General features: G+C 35.6%; 1 protein-coding gene across 1 annotated transcript in view; it reads left to right on the plus strand.

The window, feature by feature from the left end:
* PIK3R6 (phosphoinositide-3-kinase regulatory subunit 6) overlaps positions 1 to 24559 on the plus strand; it is a 738015-nt gene that overhangs the window by 665031 nt on the left and 48425 nt on the right. The window contains exon 17 of the mRNA XM_044085023.1: positions 4316 to 4406. Within this exon, the coding sequence (XP_043940958.1) occupies positions 4316 to 4406 (91 nt within the window). The remainder of the gene's footprint in view (positions 1 to 4315; positions 4407 to 24559) is intronic.

The raw sequence follows: 24559 nt of genomic DNA on the forward strand, positions 1-24559 counted from the left end.
TCCAAGTCTGCAAAGGTTCATAAATTCAAGAGAACACAAAGAAGCACAAAGAATACCAAGAATATAAAGTTATAATGAAAATCACAGCTATTGATGTGATAATGTGGGTAAAATACTGACTAGTAATAGTAATAGGTCGCATTGTAAATGAAGTCAATCTATATGGAAAGATATTGAGCACTGTGGCACCAAAGGAGTCACTGTCACTGCTATTCATTTTTAGTGTCCTTATAAACAACAGTCCAGATTGCCTGAAAGTAAAGTGTTGCCTTTTTCCCGAAAGCATGCTGTTATACTACAGTGTGATAGACAAGGTGATATAGAAAAGAAAGACAGAGGTATGACAAGACTAGAGCGATGGTGGAAATCCATGACGGCTTAAAATAAAAAAGCAATAAAAAACAATTCATATAGGAAATAATAAGCTAGGATAGGAGTGAACAATTGTAGGGTGGTAGTATATGACAGTTATAAAATCTGATAACCTAAATGCAAGCAAATAATATCAAATAATGACAAGGACAACTGGCGGAGCACTGTGAGTGAAACAGGAAGAAACAGTAGCAAGAAGAAACAAGGATACATAATACTGAATGTTAATTACTAAGTGCCTGAACAACAGGCACTTGTCTGAAATGTGCTTTTCTCGATAAAGGTTAATGGGGTCCAAATTTACCCTTGTCCCAACATACAATATAGATAGGTGCAAAATGCTAAGGAAAAAGGAGGCCTTGTCCTAAATGCTGGGTTACGGATTAATACTGATAACCAGTAAGCATGAAAATGACCATGTATTCAGTAGCATATCAAGGGTGGGGTGAGAGGGCCAATCGCTCTAGGTGCTGATCTGTCTTGTGCACATTCCACAGCAATCTATAATGAAGAAAGAAATGCATTTTTTATTTATAATTTATATATATATATATATATATATATATATATATATATATATATATATATATATATATACACACACACACACACACACACACATATATATATCTATATATATATATATATATATATATATATATGTATCTTTTACGTTACGTTACTTTACATTACCTCCCCACACCCCCTGCTAATTAAACATACCAACTCTGAGATCGCACTACAGCGAGGAGAATGGTAAATTTCCCATTCTGCACTGTATGGTGATCTCCTTTCAGAACATCCGAAGTTTTAAAACTTCAGTCATATGGTCCTCGGCCATAAGATGTTTGAAGTTTTGAAACTTTGTTCATTTGAAGGGGACCCATATATACATACATATTTCCCTTTAAGGGGAACAGAAAGCAAATGTCCTGCATGGATGTCCAAGACACTCCATTGTGCCTCCCTCCCCCCTTTTACATCATCATGCATGGGCACTGCCCCAAGAACCTGCCGACGTACGTGGAGGGGCAGAACAGAGAAAGTAGTCAGAGGACCCAAAGCAAGGCAAGCTATTTGTTTTATTGTTTGGATTTTGTTTAAATAAATTACTCATTGTGGGTGCACTGTCAAAAATAAATAGAAAAATAAATAAACAGCTTATTTATTCCATTCACAACTGCCAGTTTCAGTGTTTCCAGACACTACCTACAACTATCTGCCTCGCTTCTATGAATCGACAGGGTGAGCCAGCCTCATGAAAGTTTACTTTGTACTGCTGTTTTAATTGTTAGGAATGCTCTGCAACAGGCAGATTTAAAATATTAGAAACACAAACCAGGTCGCAGCTAGGATAAATGTACTGTTGGTAAAACAAAAAGTCAGTATTTCCACAAACAGCATCCAACAGCACAGCCAATGGTCCACCACTTCGTCAGACCATTATACTATCAACAATCACTTCCTTCCAAATATACTAAAATGTTAAAGTCAACAACCAATCATTCTAATCATGATGTGATTCTTATTGGTTGTTGACTTTAACATTTTAATATATTTGGAAAGACGTGATTGATAGTATAATAGTGTCCACACCATGAAAGCGCTTGCCTGTTGGAATAAAGTTTTTGTCTGATTTTATAGACTGGACTGTGATTTACATCTTCCTGAACATTGGCTGTGCTGTTAGTTTTAAAATATTGCTTTTATAAACATATAAAGTTGCTAGAAGAATAACATGATACAGGATAGAGCAGCTGTCACTGTCTGTAATGCCATGACTGTGCTACATGCAGTCCAGACATCATTTTGGTGGCTGGATGTAATTACATATTTTATATATAGGACTCAGGAGTACAATTGAGGAATATATAAGTTTTTTTCCAGCATCTTTCCTAGTGTTAGGAAAATGGCCATAGCACTGCAGTTGGCCAAGGAGTTTAATTTTTGTACTTTGGGAAGAGAAATAACTATTGCTTTTTTTTCTTCAAATTATGGAAATGATGTTCTGGCAGAGGGAAATGTTATAGATATGATGAATGGAAAACAAAATATTATCTTTATGGAGTTTAAAAGACCATGGTTGAAAGTATATGAACCTGTTATGTTAGAGCATCATTATGGTTGAGAAGGGTTTCTGTTACATTTTTTTTAACATACTGGAAGTAGATAGGAAAGAATACCTGAGGGGCATAGGTATTTGGGGACTGTTCTTCACAAATGTTAAGGGGATTTGAAACATGCTGAGAATTTCATAATGAGGTCATTTACAGACAAAAGGCTGCTACTGGTATGGACAGAATTTTTCCTTCAAGGCTGCATTTGGATTAACTTGCCTTCAGAAATGCTTTGTCTAGTAGAGGATAGGACATTATCATGATGGACATGGGAAAATAGATTGTGCCATCTAATTGTATTTTTGCCACTGTTTCTCAGATCTATGAATCTGTTGTATGTTTTGATGTTAGAAGACTGTTTTCAGTGCATTTGAGCCTGACATCAAAGAGTGAATACATCATTTATCTATTTTGTTACCCATGTGTTTGGTTTGAGTTTGATAGGCTAGCCATAATGGTGAATACTTGTTCTAAACAATTAGAAGGATGTTGTTGAAATACTGGCTGTGTGGATGGTGTCTTGGCATTGCATTACAGGTGACAATCAATGTACTTTTAAAATTGAGAGATTCCAGTTTTGTATTTCTTGTATATATACCAAACCTCGAAATGGGTCTATGTTGAAACTGTGGAAGATCACATTTCTGGGCACTGGCACAGCATGAGTAAATGTGCAAAAAGACACTATACATGTTAAGTCTAGCCGTACAATATCTCACAACATTATCTTTACTGAAAGTTACAGTGCTCTTGCTCTTAGTAAGTATCAAGTGTGGGGTAGTACATTGTTAAAGTCTCACTGCAAACATTTTTTCATTAATATTACAGTGAATATTGATTTGGGGGTATTTCCCTGGGCCAAGTGGCCTAGCTACTCCTGTGATTGCATCATATTTGTTTACTTCATAATTTCAGCAAAACAGTGACTACTGAAGAACTGGAGTATGAAAGATAAATTGCAAAGTAAATTAACCTCTTAATATCAATGTGTACTGTGGGCTACTCACATGAGGGTACATATGGAGGGAGTATTTGTATTATTAAGGGATGAAAACTGTACCACACCTTCTCTAACTAGTATAACTTTGCCACAGAATACTGTATCCAGAATGCATACGATGTATTCATATCGGTGCAGTATAGAGTACCCCAAATTATCCCAATAAGTGTTATACATGTATGATACACATTGGACGGTATCAGGCACAATTTCCAGCTCTGGCAGTTCCAAAGAGCAGTCCTTTCCCAAAGAATGTACTGTATGCCAAGTGCAACTTATATGACATAGGTAATGAGAAGCACCCCTTTTCAAATATAACAAATTTGAGATATGGGGCCTCATCTGGGAAGTTCATAGTGCACACTGAGATTAGTTGATTCATTAACTTTGTAATTTATCCTTCATATTTATCATATTCACTTTTATTCCTACTTTTGTAATACCAAATAGATGTGCAGAGAAAGTGCCACAGACAATGCTTAAATACTTCATGATTTTAAACAGGGTCAAGTTGGGAGCCTAGATCAAAATGAGCATGAATCAAAAGCAGATGGCATGAAATGAGGTTGTAGAAAAATAGCAGATAAGATGTGCAGTGTGGTTGCTCGCCCCCACCACCATCACCAATACCCCACATGAATAACACAGAATTAAAATTGTAAGCCTTGGAATGTTACAAATCACCAAACAAATCTACTTAATTTCAACACCTTCCTTTTGAGGAACTTAGCAATAATATTACAAAATGTACTTTAACCTGTTAACTTTTATTTATGGGATGTATCTATGCAACCAATGTAAAATGAATACATTGTTTTAATACCAGGTTTCACTGAGCAACAGAGATAAAAGAAGCAACATGTGGTTGCGTTGTACTTCAATGACTTTGAACACAATACCATCAAATGAAACCGAAGGTAAGATATTTGTAAAATGATATGAACCCACTGAATTTATTATAAAAAATCAGTCTGTTTATTATAATTACCTTTGATTATTGGGTGGATATAATAGCTATAGAAATGTTGTTTTTCAGACAGCAGTTGGGAAAGTGCAGTGTAAGTCTTGTGTAAATAAATAATACATAAGCTGCAGGATTGGCCAACAGCCATGTAAAGCACAAGGAGTCAGAAGATAATCAGTAATAATAAATACTGAAAGCCTTAATAACCAGCTGCATTGCACACACTTCTGGGAAGTAATGCCAGATAATATATAATTATGGTAATTACCGTAATGTACAATAGAGTAGAAAACATTTGCTTTTTTTTATAGCAGAAAAAAACATCAAAAAAGAAACAGGACAAGGCAGTATCAAGGGGAAAAAGCAGTCTATTTCTCTTCTGTGCTGAAGAGCCGACAAGGCTAGGAAATAGTTGCAAGTGCAAAGGAGAACAAAACTGTGAAGAAAGAATCATAAATGAATGAGTGGCATAAATTACAGGAATGGAAAGCTGGTAAGCTTTGAGAATGTGGGTAGCAACAAAATATAAAGAGGAAAAATGAGAAAAGGATACATGAAAAAGGACAGTTTCTTTTAAAGCAAGAGTTGTAAGGGAGGAAAGATAATCTGTTGTAGTCAGATTAGGGAGGGTGTGAGAAAGGGAGATAAGCCCTGTATCAGAAGAGAAAAGGGATACAGGCTGATAAGAAGGGAACCAGCCTTACCAAAGAGGAGGAATGAGAAGTGAACAGTGAAAACAGAAAGACACAAGTCCAAAACAAGGGAAACAGAATTAGAATTCGGCATATCTTGATGACATAAAAGGGATAATAAAGCTCGTCCATTAGGCCGAGATGTCCTTAAAGAAAGATGCGTCTGTACTCAATTTGTCTGTGTCTTTCTGTTTTTCCCAGTTAGGGGTCGCCACAGCGGAACTCCGGTCCACTAATGATTGGCAGTATATATATATATTTTTTTTTTACGTGCAGAGTTTGCCAGCCCTGACACACAACCTTCAATGAAGGTACGCCCATTCACGCATGTCTCCACACAGAAGACGCTCTAGCTGAGAATTGAATGGCCCAACGTCTTGCTGTGAGGCGACAACGCTACTGCAGCACCACCACCGCATACGTGGACAAAATAAATTCCTCGTATACATTGTAGAATGTAAGAGGAATCAGCAGGCAGTTATATTATGGTAAATGGGTAGAGAGACATTCAGACATGCTTTAGAAAGGGCAAAAATATCAACTGAGTTCTTCACCTGTGAATTCATATAAGAAAACTGAAGCAGGATACCAACCTATGAAGGGTGAACAGGTAATGATGTATACAGTAGGTAAATGGAAATGTATTTAGGTAACTAGAGTAGGTATTCATGAGTCTTCATGCATGATGAAATGCGTACCTGTTTTTTTTTTTTTTTTTTATTAATTAATTAGTGATAGCAGTGATGTGTGGTTGCATCATGCACACAACTTTACAATGCCACTTCAGAGAATGGTGCAGTAAGACTAGAGGTTGGCCCCAGTGGTTCTCTTGCACAAGGATTGCTCTAAGAAGAAACCTCTTTATACCACACTCTTCCCGGGGAAGGTTATGGAAATATTCTGCACAGTGGACTTCTGCAGTTCACAAATGCTTATTCTTTTGCCAGTGGCTGATAGCATGACCTCAGTCTGCATAACTCTTCCTAAGCTGATTTTATCCAGTTCTGTGATTGGGTCAGTGGTGGGATAGAGAACTGGAACTCTGTGGCTGTAATATTATGCTGAGATAAAGAAGTCTTTATGACAGCATATCTTGTAGTATGTAGGTAGGTAAATAAAGGATATGACACCACTTGCACATGCTCAGAAGCTCTCACGACTGCTTGGTTAGTACTTGCATATATTTGTATGAACAACGTTTTCTTTATGTAACAAGCAGCTTCAAAGAAGTGCCACAGAGGAGTGCAGCTAAACTATATATAGGCTGCTTTAGACAATAATGCTGCACTGAGTTATATTCATTTGGTTGAATGTAACTTTTATTAATTATCTTTTGTTGAACAGAATAAAAAGATATTTGTGACCAAAAATCAACTGGCTGTTTTCTTTGCAAGACTGTGGTACAATGGAGATCAAGGATTTTGCCCTTTCCCCACTGCATTGTGATCTCAACACTGATATATGTAATTAGCAGTAGGTGTGGGGATGTTGAGGTGGGGGGAGGCTTCTTTTTTTTCCCCGATATGCAGGTGTAAGACCATTTGTGGTTGATCACTTGCTGTTTAGTATGTTGACTTTGTTGACATTTTGACATGCATTTTTTGTGTTGTGCAGTTTTTGTGCTGAATGAAACATACTTCTCCCCATTAAGCTGGTGTGATAACTTTGTTTGCATTTATTATGCTTTTATTCCTACCCAAATCTTTCTCAAACCTGAACATTAATGCGTTCCATACACCATGACCTTCTTGTTACTGCACTTATGTTTTTTTATATATATTAGTTTATTAGTCTCAAGGTTCTAACACATCTATTGGCTCTCATCTACTTTCTTAGTAGGACAGTTCATTAGATTGCTAATTCGTATTGGTTTACTGCACCATTTTATTAAACCTTTCATCTTCTAGTTACAGGATAGGAATATATTCAAGAAACTGACTAGTTATATATATAGACAGGCATCACAGGAAAGACACATTTTCCATTTCCTACCTTCATTATGAAAGTGCCCACCCATTCCATTACAAAAGGAATATTATAAAAAGTCAGTATGTACGAGCTAGTAGAATGACTTCCTTAGACATTGATTTTGAACAAGAATGTACTTTTTAGAGGGTTTATTTAAAGAAAGGGGTTATCCCATATGGTTGATTCATGAGGTTAAGAAAGAGGTCGTAGATGGGAGAAATGAGAGATTTAGGCCCATTTTAGGAGAAGATATTCTACGAGAGGCTACAGAAGGTAAAAGGTTCAACAACCAGGACGAGACTTTTAGTAAAGCCTTCATAACAGAATACAATGGAAATGCAAATACTGTTAAGAACATTAACAGATTAATTAACAGATTTAGTAGACATCCCCAAAGAGCCTGTTAAAGTTATATATAAGAAAGCACAGAATATAAAAGTTATATTAGAACAAGACACCAACAATAAGAAAAACAAAGGGACACTCAAATGTGCTGATTGTTCCCAGTGTTCATTCATTTTGAACAAAGAGAAGGTACACTTAGTTAGCAGGAATAGACTGATTGAATGAATAGACTACTTTAACTGCCACTCTTTTGGTTTAGTATACCTTGCGACCTGTGAAGAGTGTGAAGCTTTTTATGTTGGGAAAATGGAGCATAAGATCAAAAAAAGAATTTATGAACATTATTATGATATACAAAAAAAGGAAATAACACTCTATACAAACACTCAAAAGAATGTGTAAAAGCTCAGTTCTCATTTTGTGTTCTTGAGGAAGTTAAGAATGATATAATAGAGGGGCTATGGGAGGAAAGAATTGAATATAGGGAATTGTGGTGGCAAATTACACTACAGGCTAACATTCCTCCTGGTTTGAATGAGAACATATCTATAGCCCTCTATTAAAAATGAGAGCAGCAAAATTATGATTACCAACATAAAAACACTAAACATAAACATTATTATTAGTAGGTTTACTAACACTTTAATTAATTAGTTAATGGTCCCAGGGACAAGATGACTTTATGCAGTGGTCAACTATTAGCAATAAATTATTAGTAGATTTACTAGCACTTTAATTAATTAGTTACACAGTCCCACGGACAAGATGACTTTATGCAGTGGTCAACCATTAACAATAAATGTTGGGGACATTTTATTTAGTTATTCATACATTTATTCTTATTTAACCTATTTATTGACAAATTGTTAACAGACTTGTATGTTTTTACATCTAGTTATGTATTTAGGGTCTATATTAACAAAACAGTGTAAGAAACTTCTCTGTGTGGAAGATTTTGAGTCCATATATTTCTAGTTAATCACTGTATATTAATCAGATCAGACAATAGTAGTAGAAGTAGCGATCGTAAACTCGTCAAGTCAAAAAGTTTACGTTCGCTACTTCTACTACTATTGTCTGATCTGATTAATATACAGTGATTAACTAGAAATATATGGACTGAAAATCTTCCACACAGAGAAGTTTCTTACACTGTTTTGTTTTTAGACCCCACTACACTTTAGTGGGTTGTTTTGAGACTTTGGGGATACCACGGAGATTACTTGTTTTTAGGGTCTATATTAAAAGACCGAAGAGGTGTTTCAGCAAATACCTGTTGGTTGACACATAATGAGTGAATGCACTAAAGTGCAAACACTCAAAACAGCAGTTTCTTTCCCTGGGAAAGAAACCACTAGCACAAACACACACACTTTAAAACATAACAACGTGGGGGGCTTCACCCCCATACCCCCCTAACTAAATATACCAACTCTGAGATTGCACTACAGTGAGGAAAAGGGTGAACACATGGGGATAGCCAAGCAATTTCTTTCCTAGGGAAAGAAATTGCTGTTTTGAGCATTCTTGCTTTAGTGCGTTCACTAATTATGTGTCAACCAAGAGGTGTTCGCTGAAACACCTCTTCGGTCTTTTAATATAGACCCACGTATTTACACATGGAAAATTTTGTAGTCATAATTTAATTTTGCCAGTAGATGGAGTTATCACACTATTGAGTGTATAGAATACATGTAAAAATGATTTTAATATGGTTTTAATATGGATTTAATATTTATACAAATATTTCACACTACCCAATTCACATTAATATATAATTGATAGAATTGATAATTGAAAGTTTTTTTTTTGTTTTTTTTTTTATTGCGCACTCATTTTACAAGTTTATAATGCTTTTTGGAATGTGGTTAGGTGATGTAACAACATCTCAATTAGTTTTAATTATTTGTAATTAGCCTCTGCATGGGTAAATGACTCACAATATATAAGGAATGTTATTGGTTCATCTGAATGCATCTGGTGAAGTCTTTAAGAAAAGACAAAAATGTGGTGATTTTAAGTTGTGTCTATATTAAAGTTGAGTGTTTTATTTTATGAGCTGATCGTGTTGGTCATGGTTATCTCCTTGTTTGGTGCTTTTTTTACTTTTGAATTTATTTGTTTTTCATTTAGCGCTGTCTCCATGTAGTTATCAGGATTTATTAACAGAGGTAATCCTAAGGATTTATAGAGTCTATAAAATCTGAGTTTTTTCACAAAAGAGTGTTTGGCCTATGTGAACCCCTCTTACGGGCATCTACAAGTACTATGCTGTCTCCTGTGTGGTATGAGCAAAGTCAGGTTTGGACAAGCTACCTGATGTTCCATCCTGTATGGGCTCTCACCCTGATTGTAACCCAATTGGCAGATTGCTTGTAATGGAATTACTTGGTAGAACTTTTGGACATGTTGAGGAGGGTTCTACTTCCATTCACAATATTAAAATTCCATTGCAGGAAGGGAAATTTGATGGTAATGCATTTATTACCCCACACACTAGTGATAGGAGGGGGAATCTCAGAGATTGTTCATAAGAATTGGGCTTTAATTACAGCAGCTAGAGAAGTGTGTGGAATATTGGGTCCTTGTCCCAAAGTATTATATAGAAGGGATAAGAACTTTAAAGATTGGTGTGACACCTTAATTTCAGGTAAGGGCAGATATTCAGATAAAATGGCCAAATGTGGTAGCTGTAATCAGTGTAAATACATCCTTGCATGTAATCACGTTGTCTTAGGTAATAAACAGATTGTCATCTCTGGTCAGTATAGTTATTACACCAAGAGTGTGGTCTATGCCAAGTGTAAAAATTGCCCTGCTTATTACATAGGCAAAACTGAACGTAAGCTTAAGCAACGTATTTATGAACACGGTTATGAGATCACAAAGTCCATGTCTATAAATGCCCTTTTTAACCATATTAATGGGTTTAAGGACCATGAGTTTTACTTTGTTGTGTTAGAACACATTAAAATAAAAAGTAAGGGGGCCCCTGGAATATATTATTAGAACAGAGAGAATACTGGTGGCAGATTTATCTTAATGCTTCAGCACCCCCCCCCCCGGCTTAATGATATTATTTCTAGTGTTTTAAAAATGAAAGTTTATGACAGATGAATTTTTGTAGCATATTAGTAGGCTCGTATATCATTTGATTAGCTAATTGAGTGATGTATTGATGTTGTATAATGTGTTGCATGTGTGCAAATTGATTTATTTTATTTTTAATTATTTTACATTTATTATGGTTTTGATGTGAATTACACAGTGTAGTTTACAACATATGGTTGGTGGGTTTGCTGTTGCTGCCATTGTTGGACTGTGTATCTTTAAATACTGATTAATGATACAATGTATCTATATAAAAGGGGTCATGTGACCGGTTTTTAAAATGTCTGATGAAGGCCAGATATACTGGATAAAAGCACTAACATTTGTACTAAAGTTATTAAGTCTATTCCTTTGTAGCCGCATGCATTTTGGTTTTGTTTCAGTTACTCACACACAAACTATGCTGTCCAATACATGAATAAGATGGAATGCATATCTAACCTCTTGTTGGCACAGAAGAAAATAACCACCATAATTTAATGCTTCTGTATATTTATTGTACATATTGTTTATATGTTTTTAATCAAATGTGCATAAATAAATATATCTGCATTATAATCTGTGTACTAAACTGTGTAATCTCAAGTGTTCCAGAAACAGTATACAATTGTACCCTGTTTTTTATGTCTAATAAATGTTAACAAATGTAGTAAATAAACAAACACATACATACATACATACATACATGGATACATACTGAGGAGATAATTCCAAGATTATAACAGTTTGCCTGAGTTGCAACACTTTTTTTAAGATTATAGACCCGCAGCGGTGGTGCGGTAGCGTTGTCGCCTCACAGTAAGACGCTGTCCAGTTTGATTCTCAGCTAGAGCATCTTCTGCGTGGAGACATGCGTGAATGGGCATACCTTCATTGAAGGTTGTGCATCAGGCTTGGCAAGCCGATACATAAAAATCAACTGCCAATCATTAGCGGACTGGAATTCCACTGTAACAACCCCTAACCGGGAAAAGCCGAAAGAGACAAACAAAGTGAGATACAAGGAAAAGGAGCAATCCTACCTATCAGAACACTTTCTGATATCTCCAACCATGTGTGATAAATATGCAATAAAGTTCCTGAAATGCAAGAACGGTATATCTAAAAAAATACTTTCTGGGTATATAATAATTAAAGCATCAAGCACAGTACCAATGACTGATTCTGATCTGTCACTTTAGCAATCTCTACTGATGCTCAAATCTGCTAGTCCCCTGTCCCAGTAGGGTGATCTCAGGACTGGTCCAATCCCAGAGAGAAGGATATAAAGGCCTGATGTGTTATAATAAGAGAAATATATAGCCTGAATACTGGACAGACCATTAAAACACACAATTCTATTCAGAATCCCTGTTTTTGCTAGTTTTTTAAACAGCCACACTAGCCTAACTCCAGACAAGGCTGAAATATTGTTTACTTTATGAATCTATAGGCATAAATTGCTGTATCTGAGCTTAAACAAAATGGAGTGTTTCAGGTCATATCTAACCGTAGGACAGAGCTCTTTGAGCTGATTGATCTTTTCCATACACAAGGCATTTTACCTCCTTTCTTTTTTCTAGAAGAATGTGTAATTAACCAGACTGTAAAACTATTTTAATAATCTCAGTACATGTTGCGTTGACAGTCATTGAAATTCATTATGCCAAACCATAAAAAACAGTCACCAGTATATATTCTATAAGCCCTTAACCTAAAGACAGAAAAGATTTAACCTCTGTGCTATCTGAATAGTAGCAGTTGTTGATAAGGTGAAATAGTGTCAGTGGTGTAAGTGGTAACACACCCACCTTTGGTAGTGGAAGATGAGAGGACTGTCAGTTCTATTCCTACAGCAGGTACTTGGATTCATTTTCCGGCACTACCTACTTCTTCATCTTTATGCCATTGAATTCCATGATAAGTACCCCACAATTTATCATTATTAATTTCTGTAGAAGAACTTCTCCTTCATTAATTATCTTTCTCAAGTGTGAACAGCTTAACAATAACAAAGCACAAACCATACTTAAATATCAGGAGAGAATTGCTGTCAACTTTATTATCTCAGCTTTTCATCCATAAAAGACTTCATCAGAAAAAAAAATACTTACACATAGTGCTCACTATTTAAATAAACCACATTACAATCAAAAGCCACATTCAGTTGATCAATAAGACAATTAAGAATTGCTTAAAGCAAAATTAGGCAAAAATATCATTTGAACATTTATTAAAATGCAATGGCCAACAGTTAAATTGCTGTATATCCTTTGATAAAAAATGAATAAGACCAAGTTTAAACAGCCATATATATAAATACCATATACAAAATATATAAATAACATATACAGAATGTAAATAACAATATATTACATATGAAAAATGGTATATACTTTGCTTTAAATACTGTCACTAATTCTGAGCCTTCTATCCTTTAGAAAGCACTTGATATTAATAACCTCATTCAAAAAAGGGAATTCATCAACTTTCAAACTAATCTACCATATAGCTTCTTTCTTTTCTAGGAGATTCTTACAGTCACCCCCCCCCCCCATTTGATATCTAACACATGCTCTGGAACAAAAACAAGAATTTTTTGAACTTAACATAGACTAAGCTGTGCTTGCATAAAGCTTTCTTTTTGATGGCATATCAATTTTTTTATTCTTTTATTGAGTCCTCTGGTAGTCATTCGTGTATAGAATTGTTTTTATAGTGGGGTCAGAACTCACATTAATAAATACAGCTACTCCTGAACACTCTTAAGAACCCATAGAACACATTAATTTTCCATTTCACAAAAGCTCTAAATTTTCTTCCCAAATTCTGATATATGTTAGTCCTGCAATAAGACTCATCCACATTGCCTGCTTTAATCATGTTCAGTACTGTATACCTTCCTGCCTGGTTCTAAAGATCCTCCAGTTCATTTTTACTTCTTTTTTTTTTTCAATTTTGTTGTGCTAGTTTAATTTTTTTCTTTATGACCATTGTCCCACCAACTTCTTCAGATTCGCTCAAAAATTTTTCTTTGTCCCCTTTTCTGAGTTTTTCAGACTCTAACTGCGTGATGGTGCATTTGTTTTGCAAAGTTACTCCTGTAGCTCAACCATCGACATTTGTTTCTGCTTGCTAGCAGTTCTGTATTCATTACGTTTTTCATTTCTCATACTGACATTATCCTTTTGCTCAACATTTTCATTTTCATCATGAGCAGTTTATGTACAATCATTTTCTGTGTTTTGTATTTCTACAGTTTTTATATTGATGACTTCTGTCCAGTTCACCCAGAAACACCCTTTTCTCATATTTCATACACTGTGCAGTGCAGTTACTTTTTCCCTATCCACCTGCTCTTGTGCAGTTACTAAGATATTGTTTAAAGGCGTAGAAAGCACCCTGGCACTGCAGAGTTTCAGTGCCTTCCACAATTTTAGATCAGTAGCTGCACTGACAAGGGCGAGATGTGGAGGTGTCTCAAACAACATCAGTAACAAGCATACCTCTGTAGTGGTAAAACAGGATGATGTGCGGGAGTTCCTCCATGTGCAGGTCACCATAAACAAAATCTTGTACCAAATGCTAGCCAGCTGTAAGTCGCCCTCCATTTTGCATCTGCAAAACAAACAGCATCAGAACTATTAGATGTAAAGACCTAAATCTTGCTTGCAATGTAAACAGGAAACGTTGAAGATACGTAACCCAGATAATTTCCCTTTCTCTGGAACAGCCCCCCCCCCCCCATCCATGTGAAACAGAGACCCTCCATAACATTATTTAAGTATAAATTGGACCATTGGATAGAAATTGAAAATTCACTGAAGGTCTGGTGCCCTTGTCTCTGCTGGACATAAGCAGTCAGTAAATCATGTTGTAATCAGCAATCATCCCCATATAAATGTAAAACGTTTAACTTGTGGGGTTCATGTGGATTGTATGGCTAAGTTTATAAAGACCTTAGTGGTCATTAGCCTAGTATACACCTAAGAACGTATGAACCTATATTTTGTTAACTGACTTCAGCATTTGATTGCATTATGTTTACTATGATTTGAATTGTTTTCAGAAAAAAATAACATAATATTTAAGTATTTTAAATTTGTAAGTATTTTTAAGTGCAGTAACTCACCAGGGTAAATGGACTTTCTAGAGCCAGCAAACGGTTCCCAAAGCTTTATTGAAGTAAAAATAGTGTCAAAGACACTAACACTCTCTTGACAAAAACATGCCTCAAACTAGTTTCGGTAGAATACCTTCTTCAGTGAGGAAAAAATGTGATAATTCCATTAAACAGACTCCCTATATATATATAAATAATTAGCCAATGGACAAGTGGCTAACAATCAACTGAAAATTTTAAGTCATACAATTCCAGATTTAAAGACATGCACAACCATAAAACCTATCTAATAGATAGAAATGCATAAATGCACTAACTGTGCATAAATAATACTGTTTAAACAAAAGTATTATATCAATAGCAATAATATATAGCCAAGGTGTGGTGTAAAATAACATATAAATATATATAATATTTTATAGATGGTCATTTAAGCCGGGTGGAAAAAGGGCTCCCAAATGTATGATCCAATATTTTTCTTTCATACTTAAAACGCTCTGCCAGCCTGTCTGGTTAGATCTATTTCCCTGTACTTTATCAATAACACAAAATATAAATTTGGCAGATGGATGCTTGATAGTGTGTTGATATAAGGCGTTGCTAATTTTGTGAGTCCGAATATCACTACGGTGTTCTCCTATTCGTGTTCTAAGGGACCGTGAGGTTTTACCAACATAGAAAGCCTGACAATGACATATAGCTAAATAAATCACCCAACATGTTGAACAATTGGCAAATATCATTATATCAAATATCTTACTGGTATTGGCACTAGAAAATTCCTTAGTTTTATTGATACTTGTACAGGAGGTGCAATGACCACAAGGGAAAGTCCCCAACAACTCATCCCCAGTGATGGTAAGTTGTCTATATGTTGCACCTCCACTATCCTGATGTTTATAATGGGAAAATAACATGCCCAAAGTTTTACCCCTCCTGTAAGAAATTGAACATTGATCAGTCAAAATATGACGAAGATGTTCATTGGCCAAAAGTATGTTCCAATTATTGTTCAACACATTTCTAATCAGTTGGTGATTTTTCCCAAAAGTAGTGATAAATCGAATGTTATCTCCTTTAACATCATCCTTAATCTGATATTGTAAAAGATCTGATCTCGACTGTTGATCTGTCCACACCCTAGCACTAGATATGTCCCTGATAGAATAGCCTCTATCCAAAAATCTCTGATTCAAATCCTTTTAGCATCCTCATAATCATGAGGAGATGAATTGATACGTTTAATACGTAAGTATTGTGATTTTGGGATGTTGCGGATGGTGTGACGTGGGTGCATGCTTGACGAATGGAGTAACGTATTAAATTGTGGATACTTCCTATGTATTTTTGTACTTAGGGTATTGTCCTCATTCCGATATACCGTAACATCCAAAAAGTCAATAGTAAACTTATGGTATGTTACAGAGAATTCAATACCCCAAACATTGCTGTTCAAATGTTCCACAAATTCCATCAAATAGTCAACATCCACGCCACACCATCCAACAATCATCAAGATAACGTCTCCAAATATCCATCTCCTCTAAGTAAATGTTGTGCAAAGGATCATATATGAGACATTCCTCCAGGTATGCCATAAAGAGGTCAGCATATATAGGGGCAAAAGAAGCCCCCATAGCTGTACCTCTAAGTTGCCAATAGCAATCACCCTGGAAGAAAAAAACATTTTTATTTAGGACGTACTCGGACAAACATACTAGTAGCGTATTAAATCCGGGTGGGTATAGATCAGATCTTTGAAGCCAATAATCTAACGCCTGTAGGCCAGCCCAATGGGGAATGCTCGTATAAAGGGATTTCACGTCTAAAGTACACATTATCCATTCTGGATCTAATTGTGTATCAACAATGATATTTAAAAATTCAGTGGTATCCTGTATACGAGCTCTGACCATGGGCAATAATGGCTTAAGGTATGATGTTAGGAAAACCGATAAAGGTTCTGTAAGGGATCCATATCCGGACACAATAGGTCTCCCAGGAGGAGCACTGAGAGATTTATGGATTTTGGGTAACAAATACAGAATCTGCTTTTGTGGATCACCAACTTGAAGATGTTTGGCAGTTTTAGATGAAATGATTCCTTCTTGTACTGCCTGTTGGATGAATGCATCAATGTCTTGTTTAAACTTAGGAGTCGGATCTATCCTCATGTGCATATAGCACTGGGTATCTGACAATTGTCTCAATCCTTCCTGTACATAGTAATCATTATTCAGGACAACCACAGCGCCCCCTTTGTCCGCCTGGATAATAACAATTTTATGGTTTTGTCTCAATTCCAACAGGGCTTCTCTCTCCGAGGGTGTAATATTGTCCTGAGCTATGTTGATATTAAAATTGGGAAAATGTAGGTCCCTCAATACTGCTTGTTGGAAAATCCCTACGTTTTTATTCATGGGAGGTTGGAATGTTGATTTTTTAAAAGTAAAATCAGTAGATCTTTGAGTGACAGAATTGCTCTGATCATTAAAGAAAATTTTTAAATTCAACTTTCTGCAAAATTCAATTACATCAACAGATACCGAATAATGGTCAGAAAAAAAACTTGGGACAAAACCCAATCCTTTATTGAGAATGCAATGTTGTTCCTTAGTAAGTGTATGATCAGACAAATTTAAGACATTATCAAAAGGTTCAACTATTTGTTCAACAGTGCCTGAACTAACCCTGTCATAGAGTCTGTATTCATGTCTGCTCTTATGTTTCCTCCCCCCTTGGGATTTCCCAACATGTCTAAAGGGAACTTAGATTGATTTTTCTTTTTTACAGGTGATCGGACACTAGTGCCTCCCTCGCTGTCAGTGTAGGATGACTCCTCTCCTGAAGTACTAGTATAACTAGAATCATGATGTTTTAAAATGGACCTAGGTCTTTTCTTTGATTTACCTACATTTACCACTGGTCCCGCGTCCTTGAATCTAACACTTCTTTGAACCTGAAATGGTTGACCTCTCTCATAATCATGTATGTCCCTGGAAAATTTTTTAAGTTTTCTGTCTTTCACCATATTATCATAGATCGTCAGTTCCTTGGACAACCGCTCAACACAACTAGGATATTTAGTACTATCCTTATATATTTGGCATTCCATACTTAGATCTTGTACCTCCCTAAGCAGGATGTCCACTGTTCTTTCATAATAATCCAATAGAATTTTCACAAATACCATTGAGCCCTTCCTCAGGGCATCATCCCATTCCTCTGTGAGTCTCTGTTCAGATCTACCCACAAGAGGGCGTAGCTTAATACGAAGGCCTCTGGGTGCCAAGCCTTTATGAAAATAGGCCTTAAACAACCTTAAATGCCAAATATTGGCTCTAAGACCCCTGAGTCCCTTGTCCAATCTACGGAATGCCAAATCACAACCCCCTTCACTATTTGGGTTGTTTGTATTTTGGTTGTTGCTTGGGGCATCTTCCAAGCCAAAAATGGCTATATCCTCCCTATCAGCACACAACCCTAATAATATTTGATCCAAATCCATGTTGAAAAACAGTGTGTTGATCAGCAGTCCAAGGAAATACCCCAATATAAAGGCAAAAAAGATTCAAGGAACGCGGAAAAAATGATATTAATCTGTAGATATGAATTATATTATACCTGCCAAAACCCCAGTATATATCATTTAATGTACTTATCAAATGAAAGGGAGTCATCCACCATACACTGAACTGATATTCTCATTTATCCCTTAGATGATATAAAATTAGACAATGCCAAACATATTAATGGTGAAAAAATGTAAAGATGTGGTTCACTGATCAGATAAATCCAAAAAATTTTGTAAAAAAATTTTTTGTCACCTAGATAGACTGTACCTATAATACAATCATAATATGCACCAAAGTACATGAATTCAAAAAATTCGAAAAATTGTACAGACAACTAACAGATAATATAATATAGATGTTACCATCCCATAACTTTAAATAACCATTGGTTGCCAGTTGTACATATAAATGTTATGAACCATGTATTGTCCTACTCTGATAAAGTCTATTAATATGTGATGACAAACAAACTAGTGTGTTCAGTCCCCACTCAAAACATACAAAAATGATATTCAAAATTGGAAAATGTCTATGAAGATGATTGACATGACCACAGTAACAATAACTGTAATCAAATGACAGGTTATATTCATGAATCCAAAGGGTTAAACATTCATATGCAATTAATATATAATGACCCTATAGTGTGACCCTTATATTGTTATTAAACATAAATACCATAATTTGTATTCTAATTGTCATAAATATGTATTGCATAAACCCATATGAATCCAAATACCATAGCCATTTCAATTATAAAAAGAAATAAATCCTATGTTTAAATATACACATATCCTGCCTAAAAGGGGCATGTAACATGCTTAAGCATACACTGTATTGTACCTAATTGTCAACATAAATATACTTGCATGTTATACTAATAAATGCTAATTGTTATACATATCACATAAGCCCTAAATATCCTAAAAATGAAACACAATTCTTTTAAAAAGTAGGCTCAACAAGTGATTATGTTCAAACCCCTATAGCCAAGAAATCAAAAAAATGAAATGGTTACGTATAATACACGATTCGAATGACATTTCAGAATGTACACTTATTAATACAACATGTTTCACCATAAGCATGACATCTGCATACAACCATTATAATTCAAAAAACAAATTTGACTGTGTAATCACAGCCCTATAAACAAAAATGTCCCAATCCAAAAGAAAAAGTCCAGGAGAAACCCGTTGAACAATGCGCCATCACAAACAAGGCGCCATTATGGCAAAAACATCAGCGTTTTCGTATTCTAAATTCCCACTGATAGACCCCAGAACAGTCCGTGGAAATATTCCTGCAAACAGTTCCAAGTATGTCCCCACAAAAGATAGAAATATACGCAATTTAGAGTCGAAAACACATGCCCTTGCAAAAAGCAGAACCGACCTTGCCAGCAGTAAACATTCCGTTGTACTTCGCCAATCTCATACAGGGCAAATCCAATTTCACAATGGCGTGTGGAACAAAAATCGCCTGAAGTGATATGTTAGTTATCCAAAAGTACAAATAAGCACATATCCAATAAATAGACTAAATAAACCACCCAAATATGCGCTCCAGTATAACAATTGTGGAGCACAAAAAAGCGTGGCAATCTGTTAAAGACAGAGCGCTTCAGAATGTTAAAAAGAAGACCAAAAAATATAAAGAAAAGTCACCATTCCTTAGCGTTTGAAACCTGGAACGTACAATAAATCCAAGAAGCCTTCGTAAAAGGAAAAGGTCCAAAATTCAAAGGAGAGGAGTCATCTCTACAACAGCCAGGGAGCCAACGCCAACAGCGAGGAGAACACTACAGTGACACACTAACCCACGCACGTTCAAGCTTGCACGGCCCAACAGCAGAACAGGAACAAACAAGAGCCAGCAAACGGTTCCCAAAGCTTTATTGAAGTAAAAATAGTGTCAAAGACACTAACACTCTCTTGACAAAAACATGCCTCAAACTAGTTTCGGTAGAATACCTTCTTCGGTGAGGAAAAAATGTGATAATTCCATTAAACAGACTCCCTATATATATATAAATAATTAGCCAATGGACAAGTGGCTAACAATCAACTGAAAATTTTAAGTCATACAATTCCAGATTTAAAGACATGCACAACCATAAAACCTATCTAATAGATAGAAATGCATAAATGCACTAACTGTGCATAAATAATACTGTTTAAACAAAAGTATTATATCAATAGCAATAATATATAGCCAAGGTGTGGTGTAAAATAACATATAAATATATATAATATTTTATAGATGGTCATTTAAGCCGGGTGGAAAAAGGGCTCCCAAATGTATGATCCAATATTTTTCTTTCATACTTAAAACGCTCTGCCAGCCTGTCTGGTTAGATCTATTTCCCTGTACTTTATCAATAACACAAAATATAAATTTGGCAGATGGATGCTTATGAATATTTCCATGGACTGTTCTGGGGTCTATCAGTGGGAATTTAGAATCTGGCGCTGATGTTTTGCCATAATGGCCTTGTTTGTGATGGCGCATTGTTCAACGAGGTTTCTCCTGGACTTTTCTTTTGGATTGGGACATTTTGTTTATAGGGCTGTGATTACACAGTCAAATTTGTTTTTTGAATTATAATGGTTGTATGCAGATGTCATGCTTATGGTGAAACATGTTGTATTAATAAGTGTACATTCTGAAATGTCATTCGAATCGTGTATTATACGTAACCATTTCATTTTTTTGATTTCTTGGCTATAGGGGTTTGAACATAATCACTTGTTGAGCCTACTTTTTAAAAGAATTGTGTTTCATTTTTAGGATATTTAGGGCTTATGTGATATGTATAACAATTAGCATTTATTAGTATAACATGCAAGTATATTTATGTTGACAATTAGGTACAATACAGTGTATGCTTAAGCATGTTACATGCCCCTTTTAGGCAGGATATGTGTATATTTAAACATAGGATTTATTTCTTTTTATAATTGAAATGGCTATGGTATTTGGATTCATATGGGTTTATGCAATACATATTTATGACAATTAGAATACAAATTATGGTATTTATGTTTAATAACAATATAAGGGTCACACTATAGGGTCATTATATATTAATTGCATATGAATGTTTAACCCTTTGGATTCATGAATATAACCTGTCATTTGATTACAGTTATTGTTACTGTGGTCATGTCAATCATCTTCATAGACATTTTCCAATTTTGAATATCATTTTTGTATGTTTTGAGTGGGGACTGAACACACTAGTTTGTTTGTCATCACATATTAATAGACTTTATCAGAGTAGGACAATACATGGTTCATAACTTTTATATGTACAACTGGCAACTAATGGTTATTTAAAGTTATGGGATGGTAACATCTATATTATATTATCTGTTAGTTGTCTGTACAATTTTTCGAATTTTTTGAATTCATGTACTTTGGTGCATATTATGATTGTATTATAGGTACAGTCTATCTAAGGTGGTGACAAAAAATTTTTTTACAAAATTTTTTGGATTTATCTGATCAGTGAACCACATCTTTACATTTTTTCACCATTAATATGTTTGGCATTGTCTAATTTTATATCATCTAAGGGATAAATGAGAATATCAGTTCAGTGTATGGTGGATGACTCCCTTTCATTTGATAAGTACATTGAATGATATATACTGGGGTTTTGGCAGGTATAATATAATTCATATCTACAGATTAATATCATTTTTTCCGCGTTCCTTGAATCTTTTTTGCCTTTATATTGGGGTATTTCCTTGGACTGCTGATCAACACACTGTTTTTCAACATGGATTTGGATCAAATATTATTAGGGTTGTGTGCTGATAGGGAGGATATAGCCATTTTGGCTTGGAAGATGCCCCAAGCAACAACCAAAATACAAACAACCAAAATAGTGAAGGGGGTTGTGATTTGGCATTCCGTAGATTGGACAAGGGACTCAGGGGTCTTAGAGCCAATATTTGGCATTTAAGGTTGTTTAAGGCCTATTTTCATAAAGGCTTGGCACCCAGAGGCCTATTAAGCTACGCCCTCTTGTGGGTAGATCTGAACAGAGACTCACAGAGGAATGGGATGATGCCCAGAGGAAGGGCTCAATGGTATTTGTGAAAATTCTATTGGATTATTATGAAAGAACAGTGGACATCCTGCTTAGGGAGGTACAAGATCTAAGTATGGAATGCCAAAAATATAAGGATAGTACTAAATATCCTAGTTGTGTTGAGCGGTTGTCCAAGGAACTGACGATCTATGATAATATGGTGAAAGACAGAAAACTTAAAAAATTTTCCAGGGACATACATGATTATGAGAGAGGTCAACCATTTCAGGTTCAAAGAAGTGTTAGATTCAAGGACGCGGGACCAGTGGTAAATGTAGGTAAATCAAAGAAAAGACCTAGGTCCATTTTAAAACATCATGATTCTAGTTATACTAGTACTTCAGGAGAGGAGTCATCCTACACTGACAGCGAGGGAGGCACTAGTGTCCGATCACCTGTAAAAGAAAAATCAATCTAAGTTCCCTTTAGACATGTTGGGAAATCGAGGGGAGGAAACATAAGAGCAGACATGAATACAGACACTATGACAGGGAAAGTTCAGGCACTGTTGAACAAATAGTTGAACCTTTTGATAATGTCTTAAATTTGTCTGATCATACACTTACTAAGGAACAACATTGCATTCTCAATAAAGGATTGGGTTTTGTCCCAAGTTTTTTTTCTGACCATTATTCGGTATCTGTTGATGTAATTGAATTTTGCAGAAAGTTGAATTTAAAAAATTTCTTTAATGATCAGAGCAATTCTGTCACTCAAAGATCTACTGATTTTACTTTTAAAAAATCAACATTCCAACCTCCAATGAATAAAAACGTAGGGATTTTCCAACAAGCAGTATTGAGGGACCTACATTTTCCCAATTTCAATATCAACATAGCTCAGGACAATATTACACCCTCGGAGAGAGAAGCCCTGTTGGAATTGAGACAAAACCATAAAATTGTTATTATCCAGGCGGACAAAGGCTGTTGTTGTCCTGAATAATGATTACTATGTACAGGAAGGATTGAGACAATTGTCAGATACCCAGTGCTATATGCACATGAGGATAGATCCGACTCTAAGTTTAAACAAGACATTGATGCATTCATCCAACAGGCAGTACAAGAAGGAATCATTTCATCCAAAACTGCCAAACATCTTCAAGTTAGTGATCCACAAAGCAGATTCTGTATTTGTTACCCAAAATCCATAAATCTCTCAGTGCTCCTCCTGGGAGACCTATTGTGTCCGGATACGGATCCCTCACAGAACCTTTATCGGTTTTCCTAACATCATACCTTAAGCCACTATTGCCCATGGTTAGAGCTCGTATACAGGATACCACTGAATTTTTAAATATCATTGTTGATACACAATTAGATCCAGCATGGATAATGTGTACTTTAGATGTGAAATCCCTTTATCTGAGCATTCCCCATTGGGCTGGCCTACAGGCGTTAGATTATTGGCTTCAAAGATCTGATCTATACCCTCCCGGATTTAATACGCTACTAGTATGTTTGTCCGAGCGTCCTAAATAAAATGTTTTCTTCCAGGGTGATTGCTATTGGCAACTTAGAGGTACAGCTATGGGGGCTTCTTTTGCCCCTATATATGCTGACCTCTTTATGGCATACCTGGAGGAATGTCTCATATATGATCCTTTGCACAACATTTACTTAGAGGAGATGGATATTTGGAGACGTTATCTTGATGATTGTTGGATGGTGTGGCGTGCGGATGTTGACTATTTGATGGAATTTGTGGAACATTTGAACAGCAATGTTTGGGGTATTGAATTCTCTGTAACATACCATAAGTTTACTATTGACTTTTTGGATGTTACGGTATATCGGAATGAGGACAATACCCTAAGTACAAAAATACATAGGAAGTATCCACAATTTAATCGTTACTCCATTCGTCAAGCATGCCCACGTCACCATCCGCAACATCCCAAAATCACAATACTTACGTATTAAACGTATCAATTCATCTCCTCATGATTATGAGGATGCTAAAAAGGATTTGAATCAGAGATTTTTGGATAGAGGCTATTCTATCAGGGACATATCTAGTGCTAGGGTGTGGACAGATCAACAGTCGAGATCAGATCTTTTACAATATCAGATTAAGGATGATGTTAAAGGAGATAACATTCGATTTATCACTACTTTTGGGAAAAATCACCAACTGATTAGAAATGTGTTGAACAATAATTGGAACATACTTTTGGCCAATGAACATCTTCGTCATATTTTGACTGATCAA

Source organism: Protopterus annectens, chromosome 10.part0 (assembly GCF_019279795.1).
Source record: "Protopterus annectens isolate FY-2018-M chromosome 10.part0, PAN1.0, whole genome shotgun sequence".
NCBI classification, from domain to species: domain Eukaryota; kingdom Metazoa; phylum Chordata; order Ceratodontiformes; family Protopteridae; genus Protopterus; species Protopterus annectens.